General features: G+C 41.4%; 1 protein-coding gene across 1 annotated transcript in view; it reads right to left on the reverse strand.

Annotated features, from left to right (window-relative positions):
* Nucleotides 1-1267: 1267 nt before the first annotated feature.
* LOC134803543 (protein slit) overlaps nt 1268-16091 on the reverse strand; it is a 30205-nt gene continuing 15381 nt past the window's right edge. The window contains exons 17-24 of the mRNA XM_063776342.1: nt 15233-15342; nt 12304-12417; nt 9718-9863; nt 8906-9032; nt 7301-7372; nt 6738-6805; nt 4750-4884; nt 1268-2102 (exon numbers count right to left, since the gene is read on the reverse strand). Coding sequence (XP_063632412.1) covers nt 1998-2102; nt 4750-4884; nt 6738-6805; nt 7301-7372; nt 8906-9032; nt 9718-9863; nt 12304-12417; nt 15233-15342 — 877 coding nt within the window. The 3' untranslated portion in view covers nt 1268-1997. The remainder of the gene's footprint in view (nt 2103-4749; nt 4885-6737; nt 6806-7300; nt 7373-8905; nt 9033-9717; nt 9864-12303; nt 12418-15232; nt 15343-16091) is intronic.

Raw genomic sequence — 16091 nt, forward strand, 5'->3', positions numbered from 1 at the left:
ATACCCGATTTTGTGGTAGTTTTTTTGAAACAATACATGGCAAGAATAATTCCAAATGGCAACATTATTACGTTTTATTCATTAGGTAATGTAATAGGTACTGGTTTTGATAGATCTCTCTATTGGTTGTTAGTTTTTAATACTGATATAAAATATTTTAGGTCGTTAAATGCGTTGTGTGAATATTTAACAGTCCTTACTCTGCTGTCAAAACAGACAGACCGTACAAAGTTTTACAGTACATATGGCCCTTAAAATTTTCTACAGACGCATGTATACTAGTGCTAGTTACCGCACTAGGGCGGTAAAGTAGCACCATATGTACTGTAAAAACATTTTACAGATTTTAAGTGTTGCCTGCTATAACCTAGTGGTTGGTAGTTTTATCTCCAGGGATACCATACGAAAACGAAAACTACCAAAATGGTAGAAATAAATACGGAATGCAATACACGTTACACTAAACAGTAAGATTTACATACTCTTAACACCTAATAAATTTACAATTAATAAGCCTACTTTAGCAACAAAATGGCAATAAATATTTTATATATTTTTATTTTACAAAAGAACTTCAGTCACAAACGGATATGAGTACATTTCTAATATTAACTATGACTACTTTATCATGGCTTATTATATCTTAACTTTGTGATACGAATACTTATTTAAAGCCTACGATAGGCCAAATAATGATTTTTAAGTAGAATATAAGAAAATTATGGCAATCTTCAAAGAGAGCTGGCAAGACTTAAGTTTTCGACTTGATATATTTCTGTTTTTAACTGATCCATGAATTAATTAAAGCTAAATATTATTAACTAACTTAAAACTATAGAATACTAATTAAACAACTTTAAAATAATAAATATTAATTATAATTACATTAAATGAACACATAATTAATTTCATTGCTATTTTTATTTACGAACAGTTTTTGCTGTATTAAAAATGGTGGATATACTATTCGTAGTAAAGTTTTAGTCTAGTGTGATAAAATACTGTCATGAATATTTTAAATCTACACGCGATCCTATTAAATATTTTATAAAAAGTGAGGTTATGTTCTTATTACAATATTGGTAATACCATCTATAAATTAGGAGATATCTTCATTCGGTGTATCAAATAAATATTCTGGATAATTTAAATGTTATGTGCCTTTAAATGGAAAACCGTGTAAATAACCAATAATCATCAACTTTTATTGTAAAATGTATTTCTATTTATCACCGCTTTTGCAGAGAAATGTCAGTTTTTTTGTTAAAATCTTTGTCCAAACAAATCAAGATATCAACTAATTTTAAAATGGTACCTCTAAAGATAATTCTAAATGTAATATATTTGAGAAACCTTTACATTTTACGTTTTTAGGCCGCCACTACGTTCGTACATGTACATTTGGTAAATTCGTTATTTCATCAAGTCTACCCGTGACCTATCGCTACAAACAAGTTTCACGCTCGAAATTTATTGTCAGTTGGCGCGTTGCTTCAGTCCTGTCAAGAATGTTGCCAGTTCAGAAAAAAACTACTATTCTGGGAGTTTTGGTTTTCTAATGAGATTTAAAAAGTCAATTTTATCATTAAAAGGGCAGTGTTGACAGTTAAAAATTAAAACGGAGTAATAACTTCAAATTTGTTAGTTTATACAAAAACTATTCAGTCATTATGTAAACTAACAAGTCTAAAATCAATTTTTGTTAGGCCCAATGTATATTATATTAACAGACAAATGGCATTTAATTTACTTTAGAAACGGAATAAAATAGTTTTTTTTTAGAGATATTCAATGGAAAAGTTGACGTTTTTATAGGTTAGGACAATTATTTCCAAAGTATTAGTATAAAGTGTCTGGTTTTGGTTTTCGAGGACCGTAATGACATTTAAATTTTCCTAAAAATAGGACATTGTGCCTAGTGAGGATAAAGTAGACGGACTAGCTAGCCTATTTAAATGCCATTGTCTGTGACATGCCCTGGGCCTAAGGTACAGTCTTTAGTGGAAAGGGGTGGTGCGCACGCACTTCTTCCCGCACGCGCACTTGCGCACGATCTCGATGTCCTTGCTCATGCGCGTGCCGTCGGGGCAGACCAGTCGGATCTGTGGAGGTAAGTTTGTTACGGTAAGGATATTCGAATAAATAAGGTGATGATGTTTGTTTACTTTTGATAAAAAAAAATAGCTGACAAATACTTTAAATAACCCTCGATGCTTAAAGCATAAATCTTTTACAAAAAAAACTATGACAGGAAACTGATGGTCCTTCGAACCGAATAGACCTGACTAGACTCATCACTGGAATAGTCGAATTTAAACTGTTGTGAGATATACTAACATTGAATCATTTTACGGTTTAGACTCACTTGTTTTAAGTCACTCGCGCGACATGTGTGTGTGTGTGTGTAACAAGTGAGTCTAAACCGTAAAATTATTCAAAACTGGAATAGTCTCTTGAATCAGATAGGTTAAGCACTAACCCGGGGTTAAGCGGTTAAACCGTTAAACCAGTGTCAAATTGTACTGGTATATATAACTCCAGGTTAAACCGATTAACCCTGGGTTAGTAGAATGGTGCAAGTGGCTCAAAAGTGATCTTTCCAGCCGAATTGGTTTAAGTGTAAGCGGTCCTTCGAACCGGATACGAACGCACACATATGAGACAGTGCGAAAAAGACAGACAGACACATACCTTCCTCTTCTTGGTCTTGCGCGGCGCGCAGCAGTGCTGCTTGCCGCAACCGTTCCTGATGTAGTACCGGCGCAGCTGTGACAGTTGGTTGCCCTCCACTATGTATTAGTGCGAGAGAGACAGCACACGCTAGAGCGAGACACATACCTTCCTCTTCTTGGTCTTGCGCGGCGCGCAGCAGTGCTGCTTGCCGCAACCGTTCCTGATGTAGTACCGGCGCAGCTGTGACAGTTGGTTGCCCTCCACTATGTATTAGTGCGAGAGAGACAGCACACGCTAGAGCGAGACACATACCTTCCTCTTCTTGGTCTTGCGCGGCGCGCAGCAGTGCTGCTTGCCGCAACCGTTCCTGATGTAGTACCGGCGCAGCTGTGACAGTTGGTTGCCCTCCACTATGTATTAGTGCGAGAGAGACAGCACACGCTAGAGCGAGACACATACCTTCCTCTTCTTGGTCTTGCGCGGCGCGCAGCAGTGCTGCTTGCCGCAACCGTTCCTGATGTAGTACCGGCGCAGCTGTGACAGTTGGTTGCCCTCCACTATGTATTAGTGCGAGAGAGACAGCACACGCTAGAGCGAGACACATACCTTCCTCTTCTTGGTCTTGCGCGGCGCGCAGCAGTGCTGCTTGCCGCAACCGTTCCTGATGTAGTACCGGCGCAGCTGTGACAGTTGGTTGCCCTCCACTATGTATTAGTGCGAGAGAGACAGCACACGCTAGAGCGAGACACATACCTTCCTCTTCTTGGTCTTGCGCGGCGCGCAGCAGTGCTGCTTGCCGCAACCGTTCCTGATGTAGTACCGGCGCAGCTGTGACAGTTGGTTGCCCTCCACTATGTATTAGTGCGAGAGAGACAGCACACGCTAGAGCGAGACACATACCTTCCTCTTCTTGGTCTTGCGCGGCGCGCAGCAGTGCTGCTTGCCGCAACCGTTCCTGATGTAGTACCGGCGCAGCTGTGACAGTTGGTTGCCCTCCACTATGTATTAGTGCGAGAGAGACAGCACACGCTAGAGCGAGACACATACCTTCCTCTTCTTGGTCTTGCGCGGCGCGCAGCAGTGCTGCTTGCCGCAACCGTTCCTGATGTAGTACCGGCGCAGCTGTGACAGTTGGTTGCCCTCCACTATGTATTAGTGCGAGAGAGACAGCACACGCTAGAGCGAGACACATACCTTCCTCTTCTTGGTCTTGCGCGGCGCGCAGCAGTGCTGCTTGCCGCAACCGTTCCTGATGTAGTACCGGCGCAGCTGTGACAGTTGGTTGCCCTCCACTATGTATTAGTGCGAGAGAGACAGCACACGCTAGAGCGAGACACATACCTTCCTCTTCTTGGTCTTGCGCGGCGCGCAGCAGTGCTGCTTGCCGCAACCGTTCCTGATGTAGTACCGGCGCAGCTGTGACAGTTGGTTGCCCTCCACTATGTATTAGTGCGAGAGAGACAGCACACGCTAGAGCGAGACACATACCTTCCTCTTCTTGGTCTTGCGCGGCGCGCAGCAGTGCTGCTTGCCGCAACCGTTCCTGATGTAGTACCGGCGCAGCTGTGACAGTTGGTTGCCCTCCACTATGTATTAGTGCGAGAGAGACAGCACACGCTAGAGCGAGACACATACCTTCCTCTTCTTGGTCTTGCGCGGCGCGCAGCAGTGCTGCTTGCCGCAACCGTTCCTGATGTAGTACCGGCGCAGCTGTGACAGTTGGTTGCCCTCCACTATGTATTAGTGCGAGAGAGACAGCACACGCTAGAGCGAGACACATACCTTCCTCTTCTTGGTCTTGCGCGGCGCGCAGCAGTGCTGCTTGCCGCAACCGTTCCTGATGTAGTACCGGCGCAGCTGTGACAGTTGGTTGCCCTCCACTATGTATTAGTGCGAGAGAGACAGCACACGCTAGAGCGAGACACATACCTTCCTCTTCTTGGTCTTGCGCGGCGCGCAGCAGTGCTGCTTGCCGCAACCGTTCCTGATGTAGTACCGGCGCAGCTGTGACAGTTGGTTGCCCTCCACTATGTATTAGTGCGAGAGAGACAGCACACGCTAGAGCGAGACACATACCTTCCTCTTCTTGGTCTTGCGCGGCGCGCAGCAGTGCTGCTTGCCGCAACCGCTGCGGGCGCCGGCGCAGCGCGCGGAGCGGACAGCGCGGCGGCTGCGGCAGCTGCCCTCCACTATGTATTCGCGGGTCGCTTCCTAGACAAGGAACATATAGTTTTTCAAAAGACTGTGTCATTTCAATCATAGACAGAGAATCATACTATCTTTGTCTTACACTAGTACTAGCACCCAAAAGAAAAGGATGAGTATAGTTTTCCTGGTTCTTACTGACTGACAAATTGGTTTCACTAACTATAATAATTATAATATTATTTTGCTAGAAGCTGTATGCGGATTCCTTATAAGTGTGTCCCTTGCCCCAGTGTTTATCTTACCTGATCTAACCTTAAATATCTAACCGCCTGGATCTGTCACTGAACGACCTGACTTTAACCCATGGTCTAATAAAACATGGTCTTCCATTCCCAGAGTGACACGCGATTACGTCACAATAACATTGCCACTTTATTTCAACATAACATGTTACATGGGTACATTATACCTATGGTTAATAAGTTAAAATATTTCTTTATAATTTTATAATTTTCATTTATATGTATTTTAGCTTAAATTTTACAATAACACGTCATTTTTAATTACTCGTTAGCAATATCTTCCGATTCACGAAAGAAATTTCAGACTTTCGGGTAATTCTGTTTATACTACTGGCAACACAGGATAGCGCTGTGGACATTTGACAATTCGGATCTAGATAACTTCATGCCCTGACCGTCATCCTTGTCGAACGCGTGTTAATTGTTATTTCCTTCTCGCTCAGTGTCAGCAGTCGCAGTGTTTTCCAAACTTTTCACGTCGTAAGCTTGGTAATTAATGTGTAACTGTGAATTAGTTTTTTAAACGTTTGTCTTGTATAGATAAATAAAGTTTAATTTAATACATTAGATTTGTTTTATTTTACTATGTTTCTACATGAATAACTTAAAATTAATGCCGTTAAAATAATTTTCACCGTTGGTTAAAATTCTCCCACATTTCAAAGTTTGAGAACCTGTAAACAGCATGATGACGTAGGCGCGTGTCAGTTAGGTCATACGCGAATCTCGGAATGGAGTACCAGGCGGAGTATATTATTATACCATGACTTTAACCTACATTATTTGATCATGTAATGTTTTCATCTACCCTCAACTAGCGTAAGGAGCAATTTGAGGGTAAATTTTGTTTACTTTTATTTAAATACCTAAAGATACAGAGTATAGTTACATATTATAATTTGTAAACTGGCAACATTGATGCGATTGACACTTGTTTAACCAATGATGAACAGTATTTTGGTCGGTGTTGCCGGTTTAGACTTGTATAATTTTAATTTGTAGATTCATAATATCGAGTTCTTTCAGAAGTTATTATTTTGACGACCGGTCTGGCCTAGTGGGTAGTGACCCTGCCTATGAAGCCGATGGTCCCGGGTTCGAATCCTGGTAAGGGCATTTATTTGTATGATGATACAGATATTTGTTCCTGAGTCATGGTTGTTTTCTATGTATTTAAGTATTTATATATTATATATATCGTTGTCTGAGTACCCACAACACAAGCCTTCTTGAGCTTACCGTGGGGCTTAGTCAATTTGTGTAAGAATGTCTATAATATTTATTTATTATTATTTATTTTCATAAGACACAGTACATAGGTGTTACATTGAAATAGGACTGCCAAACTGCGAAACAGTTTGATGGCAGTTGATATGTACATAGACTGTTTTACTATATAGATAAACGGAAGGTTCCGACAATTAGATTCTATAGCTATGGCATTGCCGAATAATGACCGGTCAAACTCCATATATTATAAAAGCTACCATTGTCGAAAGCGCCATCTATGTTTAGTTTTTACCGGCTTGCCATTATTTTTATTGGTTTTTGGCCTTGCATTTAGTGTAAGTATGTACTTTGGACAAGTTATACGTTAATGAGTTTCAATTCTACCTTTCGACATGCTCCATTGGGTGCGGCGGCGGGCGCGTGCTCGGCCTGCTGTTTGTGAGACGGGGCGGCTGGAACAGACGAACATACAAATGTTATCACTACAATAATGTCACATGTGCATTGTTCATGTGCAACATATTTATGTATACCTACTATATATATTAGGCTACCTAAATATGGCAAACGGTTATCTTCTTCTTCCTCGCGTTGTCCCGGCATTTTTGCCACGGCTCATGGGAGCCTGGGGTCCGCTTGACAACTAATCCCAAGAATTGACGTAGGCACTAGTTTTTACAAAAGTGACCGCCATCTGACCTTCCAACCCAGAGGGGAAACTAGGCCTTATTGGGATTAGTCCGGTTTCCTCACGATGTTTTCCTTCACCGAAAAGCGACTGGCAAATATCAAATGATATTTCCTACATAAGTTCAGAAACACTCATTGGTACGAGCCGGGGTTTGAACCCGCGACCTCCGGAATGAAAGTCGCACGCTCTTACCGCTAGGCCACCAGCGCTTTTATGACGAAAGGTTATATAAAACAATATTTAAGTAATAACATACCTGGTGAAGCTTGGACGTTGTTGATGGCCATCTTACGTTGCGGCATCTTCTGAGTGATCACAGGCGCGCCCCCTGGGGAGTAAAAAGTTAAAATAGAGCGCGCAATATACAGAGCCACAGAATAAATAATATTACTCTGTATCTTTAGGTATTTAAAATAGAGTAAACAAAATCTACCCTCAAATGGCTTCTTAAGCCAGTTGAGGTAGATGAAAACATTACACGATCAAGTAATGTAGGTTAAAGTCAGGTCGTTCAGTGGCAGATCCAGGTGGTTTTGTATTTGGTTGGTTAATCAATAAATTTTATAAATACCCGAAAATGTGTAAATTGTTTGTTTACTTTTATTTAATTACCTAAGATACAGAGTATAGGTACAGAAGATTCACTCTCTAACAAAACGCGTCTATTACGACAGATATGACCGCCAGGTGGCGCAAGCGCGAGCAGGCATCCGTTCCGTAGCGGTGCGCGGCAACTAGTACGGCTAGACACCAAAATTGGTGTGGGCCGCATGTACTTGTAGCGACGCGACGAAATCGCGGAGTGATCCACGCCTGACAGAGCGCAGTGTACAACTGTACAGTGTACACATATACATTGTGTATAAGGTGCTACGTGCTACCTTATTAGTTGCAGATATATATTTAAACAGAAGATACTTTACATTAAAACAATTAACTTTAAATAGAATAAAACAAAAAAGAACATTTAATTACTTTTTTGTTTTAATTTACCTAACAAAAAATTATATTTCATTATGGTTCGGCGGGAAAACTGCAAAAGGTTATTAGGATGAAGTGGCCAGACAGTTAGGTGTTAGCCTAACACTGTTAGGTAAGCCCCCATTCACACGACAGCTTTTTCAACGCGCGTTAAAAAAGCGTTTGAATGACACAAATGGATACGTGTGTATTTATTCACACGACAGCGGTGGCGCTTTTTATCAAGCGTTGTTGGATTTTCGACTTTAAGCCTTGGACGTTAAGTCGAAATTAGAGTGCGGACAGATTCAAGCGCTTTTTTAACGCGCGTTGAAAAAGCTGTCGTGCGAATGGGGGCTTAAAGAGGTACTAGAATCTGTTCAATGAGTTCACATTTTATAATCACATTAACAGGGTGTTTTTACGTAGCAAATTAGTTTTTCATTTTTCTCCAAAAAAACATCGTATAAGCTTAATGTTTCATACTTAAATATACTCCAGGAACCGAGTACTATCAGCTCTATAAATAGCTGCAACTAATAAGGTAAGGTTTACTCGGGTAATTCCGAATGTCGAAAACTGTCGGATAATTCCGAAAGAGACTTTTATTATGATGGAATTAAGGGTGATTTTCATCTGAATTTCGGAATTATCCGACATTCGGTAATACCCGAATACACCTTACCTTATATAAAGTAACTACTTAACTACCTGTAATATCTGTGGTATCAGTATCCGAAACAAATGTAACAGTATAGGACGTTTCCGAACGTAGTTTTAAAAAATTGATATGTAATGTCAAATGGGTGACCACACCCTCTTTGCCGGAAGCTTCCCTAACGATAAGTACTACTTGCTGTAAAATAACTCAATAACTAAAATAAAACATAAGTGTACCTACCAATAGATGTGCGCAGCTCGCACTGCGCACCGGCGGTGCCTGCGCGACAACGGCAAGAATAGTCTGAAGGCCCGTCCTCGCGCACGCAGCGCCCGCCGCGCGCGCAAGGATTCGGGACGCAAGGATCCTGTAACGAGATACCATATGTAATTTAAAACTAACTTTTTAAATAGTGATGCACCGACTATTGATTTGGCCGACTAACCGACCAATCGGCGCTCGGATGGCCGACCAGTCGGCTAGTCGGCCGAATCATTAATTTCGTCGAAGTTCGGTTAAGATGCACTTAAAAAATAATCGTTTCGCTCGTCCGTGCTATATTCCGTGCCGTGTATTCATCCTAATTAGGTATAAACTTGAAAACGTTACCAACTCTGAAAAATAAAATAGCCCTAAGGCTATATTTACACCACAACCGGACAATCAGACAAGAAAGCGATCACACGGCCAATAATTCGAAAAAAGTTTTTACGCACCCTAAATAGGAATTTGGGTAAAATGTGTGAAAACCGTATGGTAAATATTTGCTGTTTATGTCTTTTTGCCCTTGTTTTTATTATTTACCATAGACTAGGAATCCTCTAGACCGAGTTTAGAGCAATTATTTCATGCAACCGCTGATGCCAAAAATGCGGGGGTGCGCGGGACGAGGTGAGCGAAATCCCGTGCCGTGATTGGTCCGTTCAAAGACACGGACGTCACACAAAGACACTTTCGACTCGAACATGGAGTAAAATTACCGTATGCGTGGCAGAGGGGGTAGCGCGACTATGCTCAGTCTGGAGGATGTTTTGTCTATGTTATTTACTAACCGGGGAGTGGTGGGGGTCCTGCAGCACGGAGGGCGGGGCCGGCGGCGCGGGCTCGTCCTCGCCGCAGCCCGCCGCCGTGCGCGCCATGCGCGCCGCGTTCACGAAGTCCACCCGCTTGTGGTTGATCCATGCTTCTTTCACGCAACCTGGGGGGAAGATTGAGCGTTTATTTTATTTTTTGCCATTATTATATATTGCCACCTTTTTTGCCACTTTTGTTTTATTTCTAGTCAGGATCGCGAGCCCTTTTCATCTTTATAGGAGAAAAAAAAGTATTTTTTCAAACTTTCCTTTTTGTTACCGCCATACAAAGTATATGGGAAAACGGTAACACAATAGGAAAACTATTACGATCGAAAGAGTTCGTGATTCTGAGTAGAAATAACACAAAAGTGGCAAAAAAGGACACAATATATAAAAATGGCAAAAAATAAAAGAAACTCAATTTCTACGTCAATAACTTAGATTACATATTGGGCTAGGTCACCCCTGTTATGTTTTATTCATTTTTAGGTATTAGTTTTAGTTTTGTAGGTAGTTTAAATTTTAGGTTACTTTTTATTGTAAGTTTGATATTATTTATGTTTATGGTTTTGAATAAAAACCAGAACTTATATTACGTACTATTAATTAATATACTTACAGGGTGTTGGATAGGTAAATGCAAAGCATAGGTTTTTGAACATTTTAGCCATATACACCGTGTTTTTATTGAATTCCGTTAAATTCGGGGTATGGTTAAGTACGTTTAAGAGTACCAGTCTTCGGACCAGTGTACGGATACTGTGAGTGTTGCGTGTCGTGCCGTGGACAATAAACATTAAACTTTAACGGGTAGCTGCAATTTCTCTGTCTACCCCAAACATTTTTATAAACTAATTTCGGGTAGTTTAGTGGTGTTTTATTAATATCCCTGTTGACATTTGTTGGGACGTCAGTCTTTCCGTGACCACAGCTGGTGCAACTCAGCTGAAACGTCGGAATTAAAGGTAAAAACAATGAAATTATATCGCGGTAGACCCGTTTGTGTAATTAAATATGTGTACAAAACGCGAGAGTTTAAAGTGTTATACGTTTTAAAGAACTAAATGGCATAGTTTAATTAAAAAAAAAAATTTTTTTTGCTTTTGTTAATTATTTTTAAGTTTAAAAAGTAATTAATTGTAGCATATAGCGTTGTTGTATTACTGAATCGCGATTAGAAAGGGATTGAGATAGCTGTCAATCCATATTGATTTTGACGTAAGTGTATGGAAATCTGTTATTTCTAATCCCTTTCTGATCGCGGCATGATAATAACACGGGCATTACATTTAACTCAATCAAATAATTGAAATCTGTGACATATCAATGTCATTTCGAACATCGATCGACCGAGATTGTACTTAAGTTTAGTAGCAAATGTATGACCTCATTCTAAACACAATAATCAATATGTAAACCGGCCCTAAGGCAAGTGTACACGCTTGTAGAGGCCTTATAGGAAAATAATAAATTATTGATTATCTCCGAAATGGAGTTAATAGGGAATATTAGGCAAAGCTCTACGTAGGTGGCGTAACTAGTACACATACAGTAAACAAACATCAATGACACATCATACGTCACATGGCCTACCGTGAAACACGACAATCGAAAGTTCGGTTTCTGCCTCTCTATCACTCTTGCATATTCGAGCGATAAAGAGGCAGATAACTAAATTTCGGATTTCGCGTTTACCGGTAGGCCCTTGTTAACAAACCGCCTTGATGCATCATTGTCATATTTTATTGTCTATGAAAACTTGTCAAAAAAACAGTTTAAGGCACAGTATGTATAAGTTAGTCTATGAATTTACTAGAGTACTACTGCTGCACTCTGGCGGCAGAACATTGCAGTAATATCCCCTATTAGAATATCGGTGTCTTCGAGAAAGTTACTTGATTTAAGCTCAGGAATGCACCCTTGAAATTAACAGAAAAAAAAACACGGTGTATATCTAAGACAAATTTTGATATTATTTTAATTAATTTTTGTTAAGAAAAATGCATATACCTAGTTGAATAAATGTAACTAGTGTTAATATTCGTAGTAACCCCAGTAGGTTCGTATTATTTTGTATAAAAATCTTTGATTTCGGATAGGTTGATGTGTATTGGACCAATTGGAACCTATTTTCAGTATTCTTTGTTGTCACAGAAACCAAAAGGACTTGATTAAAGATATCTTGGGTTTCACACATCTTACAAATTTATTAAATTGTACAACGGGACTTAATCGCATAATTAAGTTTTAAGATTAACCTCCGACGTTTCGAGGACGGCGTTGTCCCCGTGGTCTCGGAGAAGACTGGCTCAAGTTGACATCAACATCTTCTAGCCGCGCGAATTTTTCGAACTACCCGCACTTGGTCTTGTTTATCAGTTTGAACGTTTTGCGCACTAGGGATGTTACTCTGTCGACACACAATACCCAACACAACACAACGTCGGAGGTAAATCTTAAAACTTAAATACGCAATTATGTCCCGTTGTACAATTAAATAATGTGTAAAAATCGTGAAAGATTAAATCAGTATCTTACAAAATCAATGAAACTTTAGATTACCTTTAAAGCTGGTGATGTTCCGGAGATGCCACTTGCTAAAGGCGTCCCTAGCGACATCTTCTGGCACACCGCCGATGTACATGGGCCGTTCAAGCCGGAGGTATTCCTTGTTGCCTGAAATATTAAACTAGTTAAACGATTAAAAAGTAAGGAAGACCGAGCATTTAATAACATTATAGAGTTATAGACATATATTAGGAATCCTCTAGACGGAGCTTAGAGCAATTATTTCATGAAACCGATGCTGCCAAAAATACAGGGGTGCGAGGGACGAGGTGAGCGAGTCCCGTGCCGTGATTGGTCCGTTCAAAGACACGGGCGTCACACAAAGACACTTGGACCCGAAAATGGAGTAAAACTACCGTATATTTGTGGCAGAGGGGGTAGCGCTATGCTCAGTCTGGAGGATGTCTTGTCTGTGGTTATAGACTACCCGCACTAACCCATACCCCACAGACCCCGCTTTAGATAAGATAAGATAAGATACATTTATTGATAAAATTGTAAAAATTTTACACGTCAGTTAATACGTATATAAATAATAATAAATAAATACTGTTTTTTATATAATATTATTCATTCGGGCTCATTCACATTTTATGGAGCGTTTAAGAATAGTGCGAGATTGCCAAACACTTGTATTGTGACTTACTGCAACTCATACCTAAACACACAACTTATAGGTATGACTTGCATACATCAAAATAGCAAGCAAATAGCAAAATCGTGTGTAGTGTTCTAAAGAACACTACACACGATTTTTATACTACAACAGTCCATGTTGTGAAAGGACACATAAGTACTTAGTGCCATTGTGTGTGGTACACACGATCACACACATAGTGTGGTAATATACAGTAGCGGTTCGGTTTTGCGAGGGTCGCAGTTCTAACCTAACCTACTTTTATGGCAGCAGTTCGTTTTGCGAGGGTCGCAGTTCTAACCTAACCAAACCTACTTTTCTGGTAGCGGTTTGTTTTTGCGAGGGTCGCAGTTCTAACCTAACCTAATCTACTTTTTTGGCAGATGCTACTTTGTACTTATGAACAATTAAACAAGTACATCGATCATTAAGAGTAGAAGTTCGAGTCGGGAGCGTTGTGTTTCAATTCGGAGTTTGCAGTAAAGTAAAGCTGATAAATGGGCATTCATCTCTCTCTAACACACTAGATAGAAAGAGACGCGTTACCTTCATTGATGATGGAGCGTGCCGGTCCGTCGTCGACCCGCAAAGTGAAGTTCTTCTTGACTGCGACTAGTTCCGCCTTGTGATACGCGCCGTCTGACACCATTATATCCCTCTCTAACACACTAGATAGAAAGAGACGCGTCACCTTCATTGATGATGGAGCGTGCCGGTCCGTCGTCGACCCGCAAAGTGAAGTTTTTCTTGACTGCGACTAATTCCGCCTTGTGATACGCGCCGTCTGACACCATTATATCCCTCTCTAACACACTAGATAGAAAGAGACGCGTCACCTTCATTGATGATGGAGCGTGCCGGTCCGTCGTCGACCCGCAAAGTGAAGTTTTTCTTGACTGCGACTAATTCCGCCTTGTGATACGCGCCGTCTGACACCATTATATCCCTCTCTAACACACTAGATAGAAAGAGACGCGTCACCTTCATTGATGATGGAGCGTGCCGGTCCGTCGTCGACCCGCAAAGTGAAGTTTTTCTTGACTGCGACTAATTCCGCCTTGTGATACGCGCCGTCTGACACCATTATATCCCTCTCTAACACACTAGATAGAAAGAGACGCGTCACCTTCATTGATGATGGAGCGTGCCGGTCCGTCGTCGACCCGCAAAGTGAAGTTTTTCTTGACTGCGACTAATTCCGCCTTGTGATACGCGCCGTCTGACACCATTATATCCCTCTCTAACACACTAGATAGAAAGAGACGCGTCACCTTCATTGATGATGGAGCGTGCCGGTCCGTCGTCGACCCGCAAAGTGAAGTTTTTCTTGACTGCGACTAATTCCGCCTTGTGATACGCGCCGTCTGACACCATTATATCCCTCTCTAACACACTAGATAGAAAGAGACGCGTCACCTTCATTGATGATGGAGCGTGCCGGTCCGTCGTCGACCCGCAAAGTGAAGTTTTTCTTGACTGCGACTAATTCCGCCTTGTGATACGCGCCGTCTGACACCATTATATCCCTCTCTAACACACTAGATAGAAAGAGACGCGTCACCTTCATTGATGATGGAGCGTGCCGGTCCGTCGTCGACCCGCAAAGTGAAGTTTTTCTTGACTGCGACTAATTCCGCCTTGTGATACGCGCCGTCTGACACCATTATATCCCTCTCTAACACACTAGATAGAAAGAGACGCGTCACCTTCATTGATGATGGAGCGTGCCGGTCCGTCGTCGACCCGCAAAGTGAAGTTTTTCTTGACTGCGACTAATTCCGCCTTGTGATACGCGCCGTCTGACACCATTATATCCCTCTCTAACACACTAGATAGAAAGAGACGCGTCACCTTCATTGATGATGGAGCGTGCCGGTCCGTCGTCGACCCGCAAAGTGAAGTTTTTCTTGACTGCGACTAATTCCGCCTTGTGATACGCGCCGTCTGACACCATTATATCCCTCTCTAACACACTAGATAGAAAGAGACGCGTCACCTTCATTGATGATGGAGCGTGCCGGTCCGTCGTCGACCCGCAAAGTGAAGTTTTTCTTGACTGCGACTAATTCCGCCTTGTGATACGCGCCGTCTGACACCATTATATCCCTCTCTAACACACTAGATAGAAAGAGACGCGTCACCTTCATTGATGATGGAGCGTGCCGGTCCGTCGTCGACCCGCAAAGTGAAGTTTTTCTTGACTGCGACTAATTCCGCCTTGTGATACGCGCCGTCTGACACCATTATATCCCTCTCTAACACACTAGATAGAAAGAGACGCGTCACCTTCATTGATGATGGAGCGTGCCGGTCCGTCGTCGACCCGCAAAGTGAAGTTTTTCTTGACTGCGACTAATTCCGCCTTGTGATACGCGCCGTCTGACACCATCTCAAAACTAAGAACAAAATGTTAAGGTAGGTAACTAAGCGCCACTTGCACCAACCCACTAACCCGGGGCTAACCGGTGAAACCGTTAACCCAGTGTCAAATTGTACTGGTAACCATGGTAACACCAGGTTTAACCGGTTAAGCCCGGGTTAATGAATGGTGCAAGTGGCCCTAACGTGAATAAAATCCGTGGCTGACTACTAAGGTCTATGTCAACTAAGGTGTATATAAAAGGCTTTTCAATTTCCAGAGATAAATTCGGAGGTAAATTTAAAACCGTAAAACGGGGTCAACAGAAATCGCGGGGTGAATAAAGAAATTTTGAACTTTTTCTTTCAAGTTGTTATATTTATAAACGTACATCTCTTAAATTAGATTTTTTAGAATGCGTATAATAGTAGACTATTTATTCTCTACATTCATTGATACCAAAAGAACTTAATCAAACTGCCTAAAACTTAGATTTTTTTGACTCTAAAGAAAGGTCTCGCCGAGGTAAGAAATGAAGCCTGTCTGAACTTTGTTCTAGCGGTAAATGTTTTGACATTAACTAAGTAAAAGTTAGCTAACCTGGTAATATAGTTAGTATCTGTAGTACCTAAATAATAAATAATATCACTAATTTTCTCTATAATAAAGCATTTTTTTGCAAAAAACCAATAACAAGCAATTTTACGTGTTAAAGGGGTCAGTGGACACGCATATGGGGTGAACAGTTACGCCATAGAGGGTGATTAGATACAACAAAGGGGTGTA

The sequence above is a fragment of the Cydia splendana genome, chromosome 26 (assembly GCF_910591565.1).
Source record: "Cydia splendana chromosome 26, ilCydSple1.2, whole genome shotgun sequence".
Classification (NCBI taxonomy): Eukaryota; Metazoa; Arthropoda; class Insecta; order Lepidoptera; family Tortricidae; genus Cydia; species Cydia splendana.